Genomic DNA, 22242 nt, shown 5'->3' on the forward strand with positions numbered 1-22242 from the left:
ACTTCAACTGCCAGTCATCAAGGTAGGGAAAGGCTGGCACCCCTAAGCTTCATAGGGGTGCTGCCACCACCGCCATCCCTTTTGTGAACACCCAAGGGACACTAGTGAGATCATAGAGAGTACAGCAAACTGAAAATGCTCCTGTCTCACTACAAACTGCAGGTAGCGCTGTTGTTCCAGCAGTATGGGTATATGGAAATAGATGTTTTGGAGGTCCAGTGACACCACCCAGTCTCCAGGGTCAAGGGCAGATAGGACCTGGGCTAGGGTGAGCATTTTGAACTTCTCTTTCTGGAGGAAGGTGTTGAGAGGGCACAAGTCTAAAACAGGCAGCAGGCCTCTATTGTTCTTGGGCACCAGAAAGTAACTGGAAGAACAACCGCAACCTACTTGTGGCACTGGCACCCTCTTAACAGTCCCTTTGGCCAAAAGAGTTTGCACTTCCTGCCACAAAATGGAGCGAAGGTCCTCCGTCAGTCACTGGAGGGTTGGTGGCATGTTAACCTTGGTCATAGGGGGGGGCACACCATAGCCTCAACCATGAAATTGCTGGGTTCCTTGTCGAGGCTGGACAAGCTGATGGTATGGGGCACCAAGGCCAAATCTGCAAGAGTAGCAGTGGAACTGTTGCGGTTGTCAAGATGGGGGGAACAAGTCTAGAGAGTGTGCAGTAGCTCCGCTATCTTTAAAACGCTCTAGAGCGGATTCAGGTGAGTCCCATCAATGGGCAAGTCCATCAGGGAGCGCTGGACATCACCTGAGAACCCAGTCGAACATAGCCACACATGGTGGTGAATGACAACATTGATGCCAATGGCGCTCCCAATTTATTTGGTAGTGTCCAAGCTTCAACGAATCGTGAACTTGGCCGCATCATGACAGTCTTGAATTGCCTGAGTGAGAATAGGTGGAAGACCTTCAGGCATACCAGAGAGGACTTGTGCCATCAAGTCCCAAAGAGAGTGGGAATAGCTTTCCAACAATAAGCTGGCATTAAATGATCCGAGAGCCAAACTGGTAGAGGAAAACACTGGTTTCGCAAACATTTCCAACCACTTAGAATCCCTGTCTGGGTTGTGGTTGTGAAAGTGTTTGAATTAGACCTGCTTGTGGAGGCTAGACATATGGGCAAAATCTGTTGAGAGAGAGAAGCAGGGTCGGCTGGAGCAGGACAAGAGCAATTTGACGATTGACTAGGGCAGGAATACAGTTTGACCAAGCCCCAATAATGTATCTTGCAGAGCCTCATTCAGTGGAGAAGGGGATCGGAAGATGTTTGCTCTGGTTACAGGACTTTGGTCTTAACTCCAAAGTGGGAACCTGGAGGTTAAGCATTTCAGCCACCCTAAACATCCCCATGGTGTAGAAAGCGGATTCCTCTGGCCGGTTAGAGGGTGAGAGTAGACCTGTTTCTGGGGAGGTGTTGAGACCAGTAGCCTCCTGTAAGTCATCATACCAAAGAACGTTCTGGTAGGTTTGACAAACTCCTCACCGGGTCTGTGTTCTCCCTTCTAAAAGATGTAATTCAAGTGGGGTGAATGGCACCTTGGTTGTTATCGAGCGCAATTCTGGTTGAGGTCAGATCAGCGTTGAGTCTGTGTTGGATAAAAATATCTGGACCTTGCCCCCTGGTGCCGATGTAGTCGTCCCCGGGGCTGGTATATGGGTTGGTGCCAGAAGTGAGGTCAAAAGTGGAGCCAGAGGCAAGACTAGCTCGGAGGAAGGCACTTTTTTAAGCCATGTGGGCGCTAGCCCAGGGCCCAAGCCATTCAGGGGACCCTCTTATAGGCTCTGTACTGCAGACATTCCTGTCCTGATGACCATAAATGATTTTTAAACCTAGATTGTTATAAATACAGTTTTCATTTTAATGTATTTTTAATTCAGGTAATGTGTGGGAGTTCATTATAAACATTTTGCAGAAAAAAAATTCAGCACCATGCAACAGCCATAACAAAGTTAATTTCAGCCGAAACAAGACCTCACATAAGAACAATGGGAGAGGGTCACAGAGATTAGTTACAGTAATATCAGTGAGCTCCTGCTGTATTACACTATTGAAAACACGTGATACAAGACTTTGGACCAGTGTTCCTGTGCACTGTCAGTGACCTTGCCAAAGAGGGCATGTAAGAGCTGTAATTAGATCATAAATTCACAGCTGTTATGAACTGGGGTCCCAAAATATGTTTGGCCCAGGACCCCCAAAATTCTAGAGATGTCCCTGCCCAGAGGGTCCAACTGGCATCGAGGGTGAACCCGCAGTTGATACTCCAGCTAGAGGACTTCTCGGCTCCTTGGTGCCCGAAGATGCCCCCAATGGAGTCTGAAGGGATCCGAAGAGCTGTAGCATAGCTCTTCGATCTGATTTGGCCTGTCTATTGGCCCCGGAAACTCAAGTTGTGCCGGAACTAGTTGCAGGATCAGCTCTGAAGTCGGCTGACTTCCAGAGTGTGATCAAGGGTTGTGGCGCTACTCCCGCACAGGTTCAGACAAATGCGAGTGGAGCAAGGAAGGCGCAAGGAAGCGGAATCCCGCTTCAATTTCTTGTGCTTCTTTTTTTGACTTACCTGAGGGATTTGACTGCAATGAAGACCGACCTCCAAGGTGGCTTTGTTGATTTAGGGAATGGGACCGAGATCAAACCTTATACGCGGATCGTCTCTGAACCTCTTCGCATCAGTGGAGTCATCTGAGTCTCCACCGTTGACGTCTTTGATGGGGATGGCTGGCTCGATGCCAGAGATCTTCTGTTTTTTAAACTGAGTTCTTCCATTTCTACACGTATTCCAACCATTTACAGTCTTCCCCAAAATGTAATTTACAAAGGAGTAAATTGCAACTGCACAATTTTTCTGTTGGCCTGGCTAATTCTGGTTTATGTCCCTCCTGCTAGCTTCAAAAGAAGACCACTCTTATGTCACTCAACAGACTTTATCTCTTGCCTCAGAAAGAAACCCCTTTCTTCACTTGTACCTTCCATCTCTGAGATGAGCCGCCAAGTTCTTGAGACAATGACCCTTGGCCAGCTTGAATCATCTAAAGCAAATGTGGTGAATATTCAAGCAGCGTTATATCCTCACTGTTTCATGTGGCGTTCACTTTGCAGACATGGCCCTGCTTGACGGTGTCCACACGGCAGTAAAAAGCAAACTAGTGTCAGTGGCAGTCAAGCCTAACATTCCATTTCAAGTAATATCCATGACAGCCACCTGGGTGGCTCCATATATCTGTAAACAAGATGGTTTGAATGCTGCCATAGAACTGATGCCCAGTTTATGCAAGCCAAGTTTCTGGACTTTACCTCCCTCTGATAGCTCAACAGTGATTTGGTAGCTTTCCATTAGGCTCGAAGTAGGCGAACTTGGCAGAATAAGGACAAGTTACTTACCATGGTGAATCCTGTCCTTCCTTACTTCAGGTGTATCAGCCACCATCCCTGCTCCCTTTGAAGGCTAGTGCTATTGGGTGGAGAAAATATTAAATGAGGAATTGGTGAGCCACAGCATGCTGGGGGAGGGGAGTGGGTCACTGCCATGGGAAGGGGCTTCTATTTCACTTTTGTGCTGGGCAAAAGATGCACCACACCTAATGTTGAGGATGTTCTGGGTTAGTTAAGGCAGGAGTCACTACAGTGGGTAGCTCATATTTTGCTTGATGGACCCTTCCTCAATCTTCAATGCCTCTTTCTGTGTCTCAGAGGTTTATTTCTTTTTTCTCTCTTTTTTGTTGTCTTCCATTTATGTTGTAGATTCCTAAAGGTGGTGTGCTGGTGCAAGAACTTCGGGCGGGCTTTCCACAGAAGGAAACTACAACATCACACATTTGGTGTCTTTAAACATTTCCCTGGGAGCGGGCTGCTCTAGGCTGGACATAGTCAAAATGACAAAGACAAATTGTGATACCGCTGGTCATGACTCTGCCAGGCACTCGTTTCTCCTGGGGTTGAGACGCGGCCTGCCTCAAGCTACCTGCTCCTTCCAAGCTCTCCAGCCAGCCCTTGTGTGGTGCATGCGATCATTGTACACTCCTCGCGCCCCTCCCATCAGCTCCATGATTGCTCAGAGGACCAGTCATTGGTGTGTGACCCTCTGCAAGGCTCCATGAGAGGCACAGTGCTGTTGTAGCCAGAACCCTCGCTGCTTCCGATAGCTTTGCTGCTGCTTTTCTATAGATGTGCGCTGTCCTGGCTCCAGATTGCCATCCCCCTGTCCTCCTCCACATAATGGGGCAACATTGGGCATCCTCAGCATATGCAATGATGCCAAATTGGTGGGCAGCACAGCATGACAGAATGAGTAGAGAAGGGTTCTGGTTCCTGCATTAGTGTGTCCGGAAGCCTACGTTCTGTGGCCACCTGCTCTTTAAGAATCCTTGACTGCTTGCAAGTCTTGTGCACAATTGTAGGATTCTACCCTGGGTGCCTAAAATGCATGACACTGGTATGTACTATTGAAGGATGATGCATCTGACATGGAGTGTCCGTCTGGCTAAAGTGCATGGCACTGGTGTGCACCATTGCAGGATTTGGCATAGGCATCCGACCTGGTGTGTCCGCGTACTTAAGGTCTATTGCACTCATGCACTATTGCTGTTATCAGATGCTATACATACATTTATCACTTTTTTATTTGTAAAAAGATAAATATTTTATTTTTCTTGCTTTTTTAACTTTGTAAGAGTTGTATGAGCTAAACAGAGCACACTGTTCGAACTGCGTCCTCATTAGGGGAGTTCCAGTAGGTGTCCATGTTGTGGCGCGGGGCCCTCCTCACTAAGTGTCTGGTGCACTGGACCACCATGTCTTCTTTTGCCTTCCAAGGTTCTAAGAGCAGCTCTGCTGTCTGAGGCCTGATCAGTGAGGATGGAGACAGCTCTGGTGTTTGATAGATGAGCAGTGAGGATGAAGACAGCTCGGCTGCTTGAGGCCTGAGCAGTGAGGATGGAGACAGCTCTGCTGTTTGAGGCCCGAGCAGTGAGGATGGAGACAGCTCTGCTATTTGATACATGAGCAGTGAGGATGAAGACAGCTCTGCTGTTTGAGGCCTGAGCAGTGAGGATGGAGACAGCTCTGCTGTTTGAGGCCTGAGCAGTGAGGATGGAGACAGCTCTGCTGCTTGAGGCATGAGCAGTGAGGATGGAGACAGCTCTGCTGCTTGAGGCCTGAGCAGTGAGGATGGAGACAGCTCTACTGTTTGGTCACTGCCTGCAAGAGTTGACGCACAAGTTATGGTTCTGTTGTGTAAGGTGTTGTAAGATTGGAGTTAGTTGAGGTCTAGTTTTTCTGTCAAGGGCTAGAGCCTTTAAGATCGCTGGCTAGAGAGTTAGCTCTTGTGTATGTTACCTCAAACCTCCTGAGAGGGTTACCTTAGGAATACCTTTGTCATGATGATGATAAAGAATGTTTCAGAGAGCGTGCTAATAAGCGAAAACATTCTGCTGCAAAATCCAAGCTATTCTTAGATATATCCTAGAGAAGGAGACCTGGTGAACCAGGCACAGGTCTGTAAAGTGTGTGAAAACAGTCGGCATTTGATATACTCCCTGGTTCTGGACATCTGTGGAACCTATGAATTCTAAGCTAGTAACATGATCAGGAAAGTGGTCCTAATGCAAGTCACCTCACACTTTGAAATTTCTATTAGCAAATGGATAGCTTTAGTGTACCATGCAGGAGCATGAAGGCCTTTGATGTGGTTAAATGTGCTTTATTATCTGAGCCTGTGAAGCCGTTGATAACTAAGGGTTAGCACTGCTGTACTAGTCAACCGACTTTAAAGCTCTGCTCACTATTAAAGGGCAGAGTTTATTTGCTATCTAATGTCTGAACAAGTAAAATGTGTAGTCTGTTTAAACATGGAGTTAACTCTGGTGTGTAAGACCGGAGTACTCTGTGGGATAGCTCGTCCAGAAGAGATCAGAGTGCAATGGAGCTGCTGCTGACTATAGCCGGCTCCTGAACTATCTATGCAGACATGAGTTGTAGGTCTTGAAGGGCACCATGAAGGGAAAAGAAGACTGTCTGACGATTGGTTGCTGCCTCTTAATATTAAAGTTTGGCAAACACTTCACAACGTGTAATGGACAACAGCGTGTTTCAGTCAGTCGCTGAGAGGTTTCCTTATCAAGAGGTGGACCGTCACTCTACAGTGGAAACGTGTTCTGTGGAGCAGACTCTGGTCTCTTCACATCGAAGGCGAGCACCTGCATGAGAGACAGCAAGTCTTCCTGTACTTGGAAGAAATGCAGTGTTGGCCCAGGAGAGGACAAGCGAGAGACTGACTTGTGCTTCAATCCATATTATGTAGCTTTTTGCTGCTTCCATGAGGACATGTCCCCACGTGCTCTCAGAATCATGCCCAAGCCAGTATACCCTTGCGGGCCTGTATCCCGTCTACATTCTCATATTGCCTCCTGACGACCCCTTTTCTAATGATTCTATGACCTGGGCTGCGTCACTTTGGAGTTCGCCCGTTAATGTTCTGTCCAACATTCAGTCCGGCAGCCCGCCTAACACAAGATGTGCACCATGTTCATACAGTGCAAAGAATGGAACACAGGAGTCCACGCACTACTCTTCTACAGGAAAGTATTTTGTATCTTCAGTAGCCTAGATAATGAGGGCTGCTATCCCTAAAGGGATTTTACATGTTAAGGCACTCTTGGTGCTGCGTATGTCCAAGCTAGCACACTGGTGTTGCGTGTTACCAACCAGACGGCACAACCCTGTCTAGCTGCTTCAGTTCTGGGAGTGTTTCAGACATTTGTCCACAAGAAGGTCTGATGACCCAGAGGAGAGGCTGGGCTTGGAAAAGGTCTGCAGAGGACATAGTGTATCCAACGGATACAGTGTTCTCTTCAAGGGAATCTTCATTTTTAGTCATAAGAACGGAATTATCTTGCCTACGCACAAGAACCTGCATCATTTTCTACAAATACATAATCATTTGAGTGTTTGTAGCATGAGTTGCTGTAGATATGCATATCCCTGCCATCTAGTTTTGGGTTCAGAAATTGCTAGTTATTTTTCTCTGAAGAAAGCTTGGAGTCACACGATGTGATGCAATGCCTCCCTTTTTCCATAATCGCCAACAAAGTGCATAGGCACCAACTCCATGTTAAATTTCTTTTCTGCAGTAGGGTTCAGGCATACATCAGGGACCTCTGAGTTCATAGTGATCCTCATACATTTCTTGGATCTTTCGTAAGACAGCCGACTACTGTTCAACTCCCTGGACTCCGATTCATCCTTCTAGGACCATAAGGGATTACTCCACGATCTGCACCAGATGATGAAGACCGGAAGCAGGTGAATCGGAGTCTTAAATGGGCGATGGACACATTGCACATTGCCCTAGGTGTAATTCTTAAGTATCTGTGATTGGATCTCCACGTCTGTAATCTCTGCCTATCCCCTGACCACTATGACACTTCCTGCAAGGTGTTTCTCACTTTATACTCAAAGCTTAAGTTACCATAGAGAGAGGTTCTGGGCACACCACAAAATATCCCAACAAACATCCTCTGATAGTAGGGACGCTTTTGGTGGGAAATATCCCTTCAACTCTGAAAAAGGCTGATGCAGGTCCATCTGAGGTCCCGTAGCATAGCCAACACCCAGTCCAGAGACTGTTTTCTTGAGCAACTTAGAGCACGATAAAGAAGAAGTTGTTGAACACATGCTGAAGCCTGCAGTCCCTCAAACCAAGAAGATCATAGGGTTGTTAGTAACACACTAGTCTCTGAGAGCCATGCAACCAAATCAAGGTTGCATACGAAGTCCAGAGTCGAGTTACGGCATTCCTCCTTTGGGAGTCCAACATCGAGCCTGAAGCACAGGCAAAAGAAACAGCCACCTACTGGAGTTTGAGCGCCTACAGGCTCCGTTTGGCACAGAGAGAAGGCTTTGGAGTCGACCAATCCACCTCTAAAGGGCATCAAGCCTTTCTCGCCCCTAAGGCACCATATTACCTATCTTCATATGGCCCTTTTTGTAACAGCTGCACCCGTAGAAGCCCTCCCAAAGTGGTCAATGAGCTGTCACAATGAAATGACTGAGTGCCTGTGAAGTCTCTCCTTCAACTTAGATGGATGTTATAGTGGAAAGGAGGGAATGAAGAAAGGATGGCTACACTTGCAAGCTAACTATTCTTTGTACAACGAGTATGAAGCTAACCCCTCAATAAGGTTTATAACCCACTCTCCTGCTGTAAGGAAAAGAGTTTTAAGCAAAACTTAAATGACATCACAAGCATTCATCTAAATGTGACCTTCATTTTTGTGAAGACTGGAGTCTAATGAGAGCATCTGCATGATCATTGTTTTTACCATTGTTTTTCCCTGCCAAATAAGAAGTCCGAACATGGATGCTCCTGGAAATTGCCAAATGCCAGACTATTGTTGCTTTCCTGGACATTCTTCAAGCAGCCCGCTTGCCGGAACTTGTTGATATAGAGACGGCAGCAATATTGTCCATTAATACCAGCACCTGGCTGCCTTGCACAGAGCAGGAAAAGTTCTCCTTAAGCCAATTAGTAATTGGAGAGGTTTCTATGAAAGGCTGGTCTTTTTGTGTTTCTACAGATGCAACTCTTCCCCCAAAGGAAGCGAGAGAGGGTGGCATATTTAACCACATGAACCTGACATTGTAAGAGGACAAAATCATAGTCCTAGTTGTTGCTTGGTGTTCTTCAAAATCGTTCCCACCCATCCCCACACTCCCTGTGGAGTTTGTACATTTCACTGATTGGAGTTCAGGGAATGAAAGCATGCTGTCCATTCAGAAATGTGGTTACAAACTTAGTTAAAAACAATACCTTGATGACATCCCACAGCCTGAACACAATGTACAATCTTTGCAAGGAAGCCCTGAATACAACAGTGTTACCAGAGCTCTTTTAACACTTGTAAGCTCCTCAACATCTCTCTCAATTGACAGCAGTGGACTGAGAGACCCTTACACAAATAGGCAGAGTAACCCGTGCTCCAGATGAAGGATCACTTCTTGTACGAGACTTGAAACCCTTAGACAAACAGGCAAAGTAACCTTTGATCAGGAGAAAAACACTTCTTGTACGGGACACAAAACCCTTAGACAAACAGGCAGAGTAACCTTTGATCAGGAGAAAGATCACTTCTTGTACGGGACACAAAACCCTTAGACAAACAGGCAGAGTTACCTTTGATCAGGAGAAAGATCACTTCTTGTACGGGACACAAAACCCTTAGACAAACAGGCAGAGTAACCTTTGATCAGGAGAAAGATCACTTCTTGTACGGGACACAAAACCCTTAGACAAACAGGCAGAGTAACCTTTGATCAGGAGAAAGATCACTTCTTGTACGTGACACAAAACTCTTAGACAAACAGGCAGAGTAACCTTTGATCAGGAGAAAGATCACTTCTTGTACGGGACACAAAACCCTTAGACGAACAGGCAGGGTAACCTTTGATCAGGAGAAAGATCACTTCTTGTACGGGACACAAAACCCTTAAACAAACAGGCAGAGTAACCTTTGATCAGGAGAAAGATCACTTCTTGTACGGGACACAAAACCCTTAGACGAACAGGCAGGGTAACCTTTGATCAGGAGAAAGATCACTTCTTGTACGTGACACAAAACTCTTAGACAAACAGGCAGAGTAACCTTTGATCAGGAGAAAGATCACTTCTTGTACGTGACACAAAACCCTTAGACAAACAGGCAGAGTAACCTTTGATCAGGAGAAAGATCACTTCTTGTACGGGACACAAAACCCTTAGACAAACAGGCAGAGTAACCTTTGATCAGGAGAAAGATCACTTTTTGTACGTGACACAAAACCCTTAGACAAACAGGCAGGGTAACCTTTGATCAGGAGAAAGATCACTTCTTGTACGGGACACAAAACCCTTAGACAAACAGGCAGGGTAACCTTTGATCAGGAGAAAGATCACTTCTTGTGCGGGACACAAAACTCTTAGACAAACAGGCAGAGTAACCTTTAATCAGGAGAAAGATCACTTCTTGTACGGCACACAAAACCCTTAGACGAACAGGCAGAGTAACCTTTGATCAGGAGAAAGATCACTTCTTGTACGGGACACAAAACTCTTAGACAAACAGGCAGGGTAACCTTTGATCAGGAGAAAGATCACTTCTTGTACGGGACACAAAACCCTTAGACAAACAGGCAGAGTAACCTTCGATCAGGAGAAAGATCACTTCTTGTACGGGACACAAAACTCTTAGACAAACAGGCAGGGTAACCTTTGATCAGGAGAAAGATCACTTCTTGTACGGGACACAAAACCCTTAGACAAACAGGCAGAGTAACCTTTGATCAGGAGAAAGATCACTTCTTGTACGGGACACAAAACCCCTAGTCAAACAGGCAGGGTAACCTTTGATCAGGAGAAAGATCACTTCTTGTACGGGACACAAAACTCTTAGACAAACAGGCAGGGTAACCCGTGCTCCAGGTGAAGGCCCAACTTATTGTACATGACTCAGAACCTTTACACAAGTAAGCAAAGTAACCTGTGCCCTGGGTGAATGTGCAATGGACTCTAATCCCTTACACAAGTTGGAAGAGAAGCTATTGCCACCATGGAAGGCCAACCTATATGAATTGGGCACAAGCAGGCCGAGGAGACTTTGCCCCGGTGGAAGCCCACTTCTGGTAAGGGACTCAAAACTACATACAAGTTGAAAGAGCAGCCAATGCACACAGTGGAGCATATTGTATGGCACTTGAAACTCTTGCACACATGTTGGCAAAGCAGAGTGTGCCCCCAGTGGTGGCCCTCTACTTGTGCAGGACTTGAAGCCTTTATCTGAGTAGGCAGGGTAACCTGTGCCCCCCTTTGGAAGCTCACTTCTTGTACAGGACTCGAAACTCTTACACAAATTGGCAGAGCAGACACTACCAAAGGTGGAGGTTCACTGCTTGTGCGGGACACAACTGGCAGAGCAGGTAGTTGCAGCAGTTAAGGCCTACTACTTGTACGGGTCAGGTGAAGCAGAGCAGTAGTAGAGGAATCACCCCAAGATTACAGGAAGGTGGCAGCGCCTTGCCACCTTAAGTAATTCATTTGCCTTTGGCCAATCGGTGCACCATATTTGGAGTTACACCTAGATTCTGTTTTCTGAAATAAGCACCATAAAGAAGAGCTGAGGGCTTGGGAACGTGTGTAGGCGGGATAAGTGGAGGGTGTGAGAACATGTAACCCTATAACCATTTTGGTTTAGAGAGTGCCCAGACACCCTAACCCGACCAAGGGGATGGCGCGGACAAAGGGGGTTCGGAGTATTTCTACAGCCAGTACCGAAGCTGTTCTGAAAGAATCCAAGGCGGACCTACTATGTGTTCCTCTGCCCAACAGAAGCAGCCTAGGCCCATGTTACAGATAGGATGCACTCCCCTTTCAGGGAATGTGCTGTCCCCATTGCAGCCGTCACCTCTGGCCTGCCTTGAAGTAGTTGAGTAGTGTTTATGGAGGAGCTGTTTGAAGCCACAGATCCACCTTTCACTGTGCAGGTAGCAACCTGGCATATATTTGAAAGGGGGGTAGAGATCTCTCTGCAGGCTAGCGAAGGAGAGGATGTGGCCCAGCGGCCAGAGCTGGGGATCTGGGTTCTAGTCTCTGTGTCAGTACCACATCCTGTGATTGTGGGCAAATTACCTAATCTTCCCTGCTCATGGACCGTGTCTGGATACCCTCACTGGTGTTAAGCTGCACCATATAAATCTACAAACCATGACTGAACCTGAATTGTCGACAGGGGAGGTCTGTGGTTTCCCCGACACGGACACCCCCCCACCCCTCTAAAGGGCCACCTGGGAGGGGAGGGGGTTCTGTGTGCCTGGTCAGTGTGGCTGACAATCAGTACACCTCCTGATGGTCTCTTTGCCTCTGCACCCGCATCTATAATATGGCACAGGTACGTAGGCAAGGTGTTTCCTTATTTGCAGGGGGCCACACCCCATGCACCTTATTGTACTGTGGAAGAATATGCAGCCCCTTCTGTAATACCCAACGGCCCCAGGGGGGCAAAAAGCAGGGACCCACATTGAACATTTCTGTTAATACAGCTCTTGAAGTTTTGGCAATATGCACACCTATGTGTAATAACAGCAGGTCCATTGTAATGTCCATGATAGGGACACAGTTGTACTTATAGGCCCACTAGTAGAACTTTGGAATAAAGACTGAGTGCTGTCACTTATGTACTTATGTGGAGCTGTGTAGAGGTCCTACCGACATTCAGCTTGAAACCCCACTTGTGCGGCAGTTTATAAGATATAAAAGTGATCAGAAAGAACAATGAGTTTGCAAAAGGTTATACGCCCTGGAATCAAGGCTTTATTACAACCCAAGCCACCTACTAGCACCTAGTGTCAATGACTTTGATACTTTTTATGAGTTAGAGCTTTCCTAGTTTGTGACTGCCAGAGCCCTTTGGACTTTGTGAACAGCTCTGCCCGGCCCACCATCTTCCTAAAGTACTAATGGTCTGCCCAGGTTGGGTGGAACCCCTGGTGGCAAGCCCTCCCTCCCCGTGTCTTCAAACACTCCACAGCCCTGCACCTTGATTAAAGTAGGGTGGTTCCACTTCTACAAAATGGCTGCTGCATGGCCTGCTCTCAGCGTACTCCTGCCCACGTTCTGTTGTCATCTATACTGCACTCAGTTGCCACCTGTGAGGCATCGCAGCACATACACACTTATCTGGATATTTGGTTGGAGGCAGCGGTGGTTGTTGGTATCTATGTGGGCAGAGTTTGGTGTGGTAGGGGAGGTCCTCACCTGGATATTTGGTTGAAGGCAGCAGTGGTAGTTGGTGGCTATGTGGGCAGAGTTTGGTGTGGTAGGTGAGGTAATCACCTGGATATTTGGTTGAAGGTAGCAGTGGTTGTTGGTGTCTATGTGGGCAGAGTTTGGTGTGGTAGGTGTGGTCCTCACCTGGATATTTGGTTGAAGGCAGCAGTGGTTGTTGGTGTCTGTGTGGGCAGTTTGGTGTGGTAAGTGAGGTCCTCAGAAATGGGCTGCTCTCATTGCTGGTATGCATCAGGTAGGTTAAAGGTTACGTGAAAAGCGAAGGTGCGCACCTTGTGCAGCTTTCATTCCACATAGGTCATGGCATGTGGGGTGTGTTCCCGAGTCCTTACTGTCAGAGCTCTGGATACGGAGGCTTGCAGTGGATGCCACTGCTGTTTTCCTGTTCTTCATGACATTACTGATCACTCAGGGTCTGAAGAAAGTAGGGTGCTTTTTCAAAGTCTTTATTAGAAGGGAGTGAGTTCCAAAGTTTGTTGGCTCTGACAAAAAGCGCAACCTCCATCTCGGGTGCTGTTGAAGCGAGGCACGTGCCTTGGAAAGTAGACTGCATGCCAGGGCAGTGATGATGACATTTCTGTTCTAGGAAACTTGATGTGTCATGGGGGGCCAGCATGGGAGTAACCAGACGAGAGGCTGAAGCCAGTGCAATGGTGAAAGCACGAGGTTGATCCAGGGCCTGAGATGTGATAGGGGCCTTGCACAAGATCCAGGACCTGAGATGTGGTAGGGGCCTTGCTTAGACTCTGGGACCTGGGATGTGGTGCTAGCCTGGTCCGCAAATGGCTGAAGCCAGTACAGTGGTGAGAGCATGAAGTTTATCCAGGGCCTGAGATTTGATGGGAGCCTTGCATAGGGTCAGGGACCTGAGATGTGGTGGGAGCCTTGCATAGGGTCAGGGACCTGAGATGTGGTGGGAGCCTTGCATAGGGTCTGGGACCTGAGATGTGGTGGGAGCCTTGCATAGCGTCTGGGACCTGAGATGTGGTGGGAGCCTTGCATAAGTTCCTGGAGCTGAAATGTGGTAGGAGCCTTGCATAGGGTCTGTGACCTGAGATGTGGTGGCAGCCTTTCATAAGTTCCTGGAGCTGAGATGTGGTGGGAGCCTTGCATAGGGTCAGGGACCTGAGATGTGGTGGGAGCGTTGCATAGGGTCAGGGACCTGAGATGTGGTGGGAGCCTCGCATAGGGTTTGGGACTTGAGATGTGGTGGCAGTGTGGAAGCTGAGGCTTGCACCTCTTATAAATTGTTGAGGATGATTTTCGGAAACCCTCTGTAAAGGCCATCAACATAGACTTTGGGAGTACAGTGTGGCCATGACTGAAAAACTGTGAGGCGCAACGCACTGGGAAATGAGTATCCAGAGTCTGAGCATGTTCACAGGAGGTTTTACCACAACATCTGTCTTGGGTTCTAGAGTGAGATCTGCGTCTATGTTGATTGTCACACTATTTGACTTATACCATTTTAGTTTTTGGTTCCATGTTGTCAAATGTTATTTTATTTGGCCTCCGCTGCCATCAGAACTTACTAGTCCATTTATATAATCCTGCATTCGAACCTGCAGACCCTGCCTTGCAATACATGTCTAGCCAGTACGGGCAGGTGTCTATGAAAATAATTTATAGAAAGTGCACACAACTATTCTTAACAGTATGTGATGGCTGGCTTGGACTAGCGAAAGCTACAAGGAAACCATGTAGTGAAAAGCTGTCACCGTTCATAGTGCTAACACTTGGATGCTACACACTGGCACTCTACTCAGAAGACTTTGAGCCTGCATGCTCAGCACTCTAGCCAGAACACTTTGATCCCACACACTCTGCACTCAAGCCAGAACACTTTGATCCCGCACACCCAGAACACTTTGATCCCGCACACTCGGCACTCTAGCCAGAACACTTTGATCCCGCACACCTGACACTCTAGCCAGAACACTTTGATCCCGCACACCTGACACTCTAGCCAGAAATCTTTGATCCCACACACTCTGCACTCTAGCCAGAACACTTTGATCCCGCACACTCTGCACTCTAGCCAGAACACTTTGATCCCTCACACTCTGCACTCTAGCCAGCACTCTTTGACCCCGCTCACTCGGCTCTCTACCCAGAGCACCTTCATCCCGCACACTCGGCACTCCACCCAAAATACCTTGATTCTGCTCATTCAACCCTTAACCCAGAATATCTTGATCTTGCACACTCAGTGGTTCACCCAGAACACCTTGTTCCCTCTCAATTGCCACTCTACCCAGAACACCTTGATCCTGCACACTCTGTATTCTAGCCAGAACACCTTGATCCTGCACACTCGGCACTCTACCCAGAATATATTTATCCTATTCACTAGGCCCTCAACCCAGAATATCATGATCCTGCTCACTGGGTACTCTACCCGGAATACCTTGATCATGCTCATTCGGCTCTACCCAGAATAGCTTGATCCCGCACACTCTGCACTCTACCCATAACACCTTGATCTTGCACAGTTTGCACTTCACCCAGAATACTTTGATCCTGCTCACTCGGCACTCTACTCAGGATACTTGATCCTGCACGCTTGGCACTCTAGACAGAACACCTTCATTCTGCACACTACGCACTCTACCCAGAATACCTTGATCCTGCTTATTCAGCACTCTACCCAGGAAACTATGATCCTGCAGACTTGGCACTCTACCTAGAACACCTTGATCCCTCAGCACTCTACCTGGGACACCTTGATCTTGCACTCTTGGCACTCTACCCAGAATACCTTGATCCAGCACACACTGCCCTCAACTAAGAGCACATTGATCCCGCACACTCAGCACTCTACCCGGGATATCTTGATCTTGTAAACTCGGCACTCTAGATATGACACCTTGAGACACCTTGATCATGCACATTCTAGACTCTACCTGTGACACCTTGTGGGACACATTGATCCTGCGCTCAGCACTCTACCTGAGACACCTTGATCGTGCACACTCTGCATTCCATTTGGGACACCTTGTGGGACACCTTGATTTCCGCATTCGGCACTCTACCTGGGACACTTTGCAGGACACCTTGATCTTGCAAACTCTGCACTCTACCTGGAAAACCTTGAGGGACACTTTGAACCTTCTCTCTGTACTCTACCTGGGATACCTTGATCTTGCAAACTCGGTACTTTACCTGGGGCACCTTGCGGTACACCTTGATCCGCACTCTGTACTCTACCCAGAACACCTTGCGGCACACCTTCATCATGCACTCTGCACTCTACCTGGGACATCTTGATCTTGCATCTGCACTCTACCTGGGACACCTTGCGGGTCACCTTGATCCCGCACTCAGCACTCTACTTGGGACATTTTGCGGGACACCTCTATCCCGCACGCGACACTCTACCTGGGACACCTTGATCTTGCATACTCTGCACTTTACCTGGGTCAACTTGAAACCGCACTCTGCACTCTACCTGGGACACCTTGATCTTGCACACTCGGCACTCTACCTAGGACACCTTGCAGGTCACCTTGATCCCGCATTCAGCACTCTACCTGGTACACTTTGATCTTGCACATGCTGCACTCTACCTGGGACACCTTGATTTTGCACACATTCGGCACTCTACCTGGGACACCTTGATCTTGCACACTCTACCTGGGACACCTTGCGGGACACCTTGATCCAGCACTCAGCACTCTACCTGGGATACCTTGATCTTACACACTTGTGACTGTACCTGGGAGACCTTGCGGGACACCTTGATCCAGCACTCAGCACTCTACCTGGGATACCTTGATCTTACACACTTGTCACTGTACCTGGGAAACCTTGCGGGACACCTTGATCTTGCAAACTCTGCACTCTATCTGGATCCTCTTGGAGGACACCTTGATCCTTCACTCAGCGCACTACCTGGGACACCTTGATCCTGCATTCAGTACTTTACCTGGGACACCTTGACCTTGCACACTCTGCACTCTACCTGGGACACCTTGCGGGACACCTTGATCCCGCACTCGACACTCTACCTGGGGCACCTTGATCTTTTTGTCACTGTACCTGGGAGACCTTGCAGGACACCTTGATCTTGCAAACTCTGCACTCTACCTGGGACACCTTGAACCGCACTCTGTTCTCTACCTGGGACACCTTGATCCTGCATACAACACACTACCTGGGACACCTTGATCTTGCACACACTTCACTCTACCTGGGACACCTTGCGGGACATCTTGATCCCGCACTCAGCACTCTACCTAGGACACCTTGATCTTGCACACTCGGCACTCTACCTGGGACACCTTCCGGGTCACCTTGATGCTGCATTCGGCACTCTACCTGGGACACATTGATCTTACACACTCTGCACTCTAGCTGGTACACATTGTTGGACACCTAGATCTTGCAAACTCTGCACTCTACCTGGGACACCTTGAACCACACTCTGTTCTCTACCTTGGACACCTTGATCCTGCATATGACACACTACCTGGGACACCTTGATCTTGCACACACTGCACTCTACCTGGGACACCTTGCGGACACCTTGATCCCTCATTCAGCACTCTACCTGGAACACCTTGATCTTGCACTAGGCACTCTACCTGGGACACCTTGATCTTGCATACACGGCACTCTATCTGGGACATCTTGTGGGACACCTTGATCTTGCACTTGGCACTCTACCTAGGACACCTTGATCAAGCACACTTGGCACTCTACCTGGGACACCTTGATCTTGCACTCTGTACTCTACATGGGACACCTTGATCTTTCACACTTGGCACTCTACATATGACACCTTGATCATGCACACTTGACACTCCCTGGGACACCTTGATCTTGTACACTCAGCACTCTACCCAAAGTACTTCAATTCTGCACACTAGGCATTCTACCTAGAATACCTTGATTGCGCACACTCAGCACTCTACCCAGACTACCTTGATTCCTCACACACATCAGTGCACCTAGATCGCTTTACACTCAGCAGTGCCTTGCATCATACCCAGCACTAGTGCCCAGTAGTGATACGGGAGCTCTCTCGAGCTCACACCCCACAATCTGTTCTAAACTCCTTGCCCACATCAGTATCATCCAAGTTCTCTACACTGTCCTTACACATTCAACAGTCTGTTGAGACCCTTCCTCAATGTCTGTTGAGACTTAGCACATATTTCAAGGTTTATGAAGCCACAATTCTTTGCTCTTTTCTAGAGCTGCTTACATGTTGAGCCCTCAGCAGTGTTTACAAACTCTCCCTACAAGCGCCGCAGTTTACAACCTTTATACACTCTTGCACCACCTGCAGACTATTCAGAAAACATTACCTGCCACATTCTAGAGATTTAACAGAGCTTTTTACACACCAAGCAAGGCACCGAGATCCTTCCTCATTCTAGAAACGTAACAGAATTTCTTACACTCCAAGCAGGGTCCCAAGATATATATACTCATTCTAGAGACTTAACAGAGCTTTTTACAGGCCAAGCAGTGTCCCAAGAGATCTATACTCATTCTAGAGACTTAACGGAGCTTTTTACAGGCCAAGCAGGGTCCCAAGAGATATATACTCATTATAGAGACTTAACATAGCTTTTTTACTAGCCAAGCAAGGACCCAGGAGATATATACTCATTCTAGAGACTTAACAGAGCTTTTTACATGTCCAGCAAGGTATTGAAAGATCCTTCCTCATTCTAGAGACGTAACATAGCTCTTTACAAGTCAAGCAGGGTCCCAGGAGATATATACTCATTATAGAGACGTAACAGAGCTCTTTACTGGCCAAGCAGGGTCCCAAGAGATATATACTCATTCTAGAGACGTAACAGAGCTCTTTACTGGCCAAGCAGGGTCCCAAGAGATATATACTCATTCTAAAGACGTAACAGAGCTCTTTACACGCCAAACAGGGTCCCAAGAGATATATACTCATTCTAGAGACTTAACAGAGCTTTTTACAGGCCAAGCAGTGTCCCAAGAGATCTATACTCATTCTAGAGACTTAACGGAGCTTTTTACAGGCCAAGCAGGGTCCCAAGAGATATATACTCATTATAGAGACTTAACATAGCTTTTTTACTAGCCAAGCAAGGACCCAGGAGATATATACTCATTCTAGAGACTTAACAGAGCTTTTTACATGTCCAGCAAGGTATTGAAAGATCCTTCCTCATTCTAGAGACGTAACATAGCTCTTTACAAGTCAAGCAGGGTCCCAGGAGATATATACTCATTCTAAAGACGTAACAGAGCTCTTTACTGGCCAAGCAGGGTCCCAAGAGATATATACTCATTCTAGAGACGTAACAGAGCTCTTTACTGGCCAAGCAGGGTCCCAAGAGATATATACTCATTCTAAAGACGTAACAGAGCTCTTTACACGCCAAACAGGGTCCCAAGAGATATATACTCATTCTAGAGACGTAACAGAGCTCTTTACACGCCAAACAGGGTCCCAAGAGATATATACTCCTTCTAGAGACGTAACAGAGCTCTTTACACGCCAAACAGGGTCCCAAGAGATATATACTCATTCTAGAGACGTAACAGAGCTTTTTACACGCCAAGCAGGGTCCCAAGAAATATATACTCATTCTAGAGACTTAACAGAGCTCTTTACACGCCAAACAGGGTCCCAAGAGATATATACTCATTCTAGAGACGTAACAGAGCTCTTTAAACGCCTAGCAGGGTCCCAAGAGATATATACTCATTCTAGAGACGTAACAGAGCTCTTTACACGCCAAGCAGGGTCCCAAGAGAGATATACTCATTCTAGAGACGTAACAGAGCTCTTTAAATGCCTAGCAGGGTCCCAAGAGATATATACTCATTCTAGAGACGTAACAGAGCTCATTACACGCCAAGCAGGGTCCCAAGAGATATATACTCATTCTAGAGACGTAACAGAGCTCTTTAAACGCCTAGCAGGGTCCTAAGAGATATATACTCATTCTAGAGACGTAACAGAGCTCTTTACACGCCAAGCAGGGTCCCAAGAGATATATACTCATTTTAGAGACGTAACAGAGCTCATTACACGCCTTGCACACGCAGCAGGATCACCAGAGGTCTGATATACTAATACTCCTTGCACACACAGCAGGATCACCAGAGGTCTGATACCAATACTCCTTGCACACGCAGCAGGATCACCAGAGGTCTGATACCAATACTCCTTGCACACGCAGAAGGATCACCAGAGGTCTGATACCAATACTCCTTGCACACGCAGCAGGATCACCAGAGGTCTGATACCAAAACTCCTTGCACACACAGCAGGATCACCAGACGTCCGATACCAATACTCCTTGCACACGCAGCAGGATCACCAGACGTCTGATACCAATACTCCTTGCACACGCAGCAGGATCACCAGAGGTCTGATACCAAAACTCCTTGCACACGCAGCAGAATCACCAGAGGTCTGATACCAATACTCCTTGCACACGCAGCAGGATAACCAGAAGTCTGATATGAGTACTCCTTGCACACACAGCAGGATCACCAGAGGTCTGATACCAATACTCCTTGCACACGCAGAAGGATCACCAGAGGTCTGATACCAATACTCCTTGCACACACAGCAGGATCACCAGACGTCTGATACCAATACTCCTTGCCAGCAGGATCACCAGACGTCTGATACTAATACTCCTTGCACACGCAGCAGGATCACCAGAGGTCTGATACCAATACTCCTTGCACACGCAGCAGGATCACCAGAGGTCTGATACCAAAACTCCTTGCACACGCAGCACAATCACCAGAGGTCTGATACCAATACTCCTTGCACACGCAGAAGGATCACCAGAGGTCTCATACCAATACTCCTTGCACACGCAGCAGGATCACCAGAGGTCTAATACCAATACTCCTTGCACACGCAGCAGGATCACCAGAGGTCTGATACTAATACTCCTTGCGCACACACAGCAGGATCACCATAGGTCTGATACCAATACTCCTTTAACACGCAGAAGGATCACCAGAGGTCTGATACCAATACTCCTTGCACACACAGCAGGATCACCAGATGTCTGATACCAATACTCCTTGCACACACAGCAGGATCACTAGAGGTCTGATACTAATACTTCTTGCACACGCAGCAGGATCACCATAGGTCTGATACCAATACTCCTTGCACACGCAGCGGGATCTTCAGAGGTCTGATCCAATACTCCTTGCACACGCAGCAGGATCACTAGAGGTCTGATACCAATACTCCTTGCACACGCAGCAGGATCACCATAGGTCTGATACCAATACTCCTTGCACACGCAGCGGGATCTTCAGAGGTCTGATCCAATACTCCTTGCACACGCAGCAGGATCACTAGAGGTCTGATACCAATACTTCTTGCACACGCAGCGGGATCTTCAGAGGTCTGATCCAATACTCCTTGCACACGCAGCAGGATCACTAGAGGTCTGATACCAATACTCCTTGCACACGCAGCAGGATCACCAGAGGTCTAATACCAATACTCCTTGCACACGCAGCAGGATCACCAGAGGTCTGATACTAATACTCCTTGCACACACAGCAGGATCACCAGAGGTCTGTTACCAATACTCCTTGCACACACAGCAGGATCACCAGAGGTCTGTTACCAATACTCCTTGCACACGCAGCAGGATCACCAGAGGTCTAATACCAATACTCCTTGCACACGCAGCAGGATCACCAGAGGTCTGATACCGATACTCCTTGCACACGCAGCAGGATCACCAGAGGTCTGATACCGATACTCCTTGCACACGCAGCAGGATCACCAGAGGTCTGATACCGATACTCCTTGCACACGCAGCAGGATAACCAGAAGTCTGATATGAGTACTCCTTGCACACTTGGCAGTGCCCTCCGAGCTACCATCTCACATACATTCATAACCACTGTCACGTGCACATGATCACCAAACCACTCATGCAGCCGTGTCACAAGTGCTCATCGCTAACGTGTAAATAGGCAGCAGGAAATGGCGTGGGCGAGAGCCCCAGTCCACGTGTACAGTAAAGATTTTTAAAATGTTCTTCTTGTGTTCTGCTACCCTCACCCCTCTGCGTGAAGTGTCACACTTAAGCCAAACCTATATTTTAGCCGAATGGTGTTGAGCACTTTTCTGTGTTATTTTTATTCTGTTTTGTGTTTGTGTTGTTGACACACTGAACTCTGCATTTGTGATAGAAGCTCTGTGTCCTCCCCCTTGTTTTAAAAGTTCATCAGAAGGAGTCCAGCTTCCTAGCCTGTCTATTCAGCAGCTGGGACAGGGGATGAAGAGCAGCCTCGGCCACTGGATACAGAGGGCGCCGGAGCCAAGCGTGTAACACAAAGCATGTCTAGAGTTTGCCATTCAGTTCCAAGAACTGCCGCTTTGCCATAAATAAACTCCATGATATACTGACTTTGGTGCAGCCTGGTTATTTATTTACAT

At 47.6% G+C, this 22242-nt stretch overlaps 1 protein-coding gene across 11 annotated transcripts in view; it reads left to right on the forward strand.

The window, feature by feature from the left end:
* Nucleotides 1-22213, forward strand: part of FNBP1 (formin binding protein 1) — an 887470-nt gene extending 865257 nt beyond the window's left edge. For 10 of the 11 annotated variants that reach the window (XM_086924822.1, XM_086924824.1, XM_086924825.1 and 7 more), the window contains one exon: nucleotides 22027-22213. In XM_086924822.1, the coding sequence (XP_086780948.1) occupies nucleotides 22027-22085 (59 nt within the window). In that variant the 3' untranslated portion in view covers nucleotides 22086-22213. Of the gene's footprint in view, nucleotides 1-3751; nucleotides 4443-22026 lie in introns of all 11 variants that reach the window. The other variant, XR_015296123.1, reaches the window with a different exon arrangement.
* Nucleotides 22214-22242: the final 29 nt, after the last annotated feature.

The sequence above is a fragment of the Lissotriton vulgaris genome, chromosome 5 (assembly GCF_964263255.1).
Source record: "Lissotriton vulgaris chromosome 5, aLisVul1.2, whole genome shotgun sequence".
Lineage (NCBI taxonomy): Eukaryota > Metazoa > Chordata > Amphibia > Caudata > Salamandridae > Lissotriton > Lissotriton vulgaris.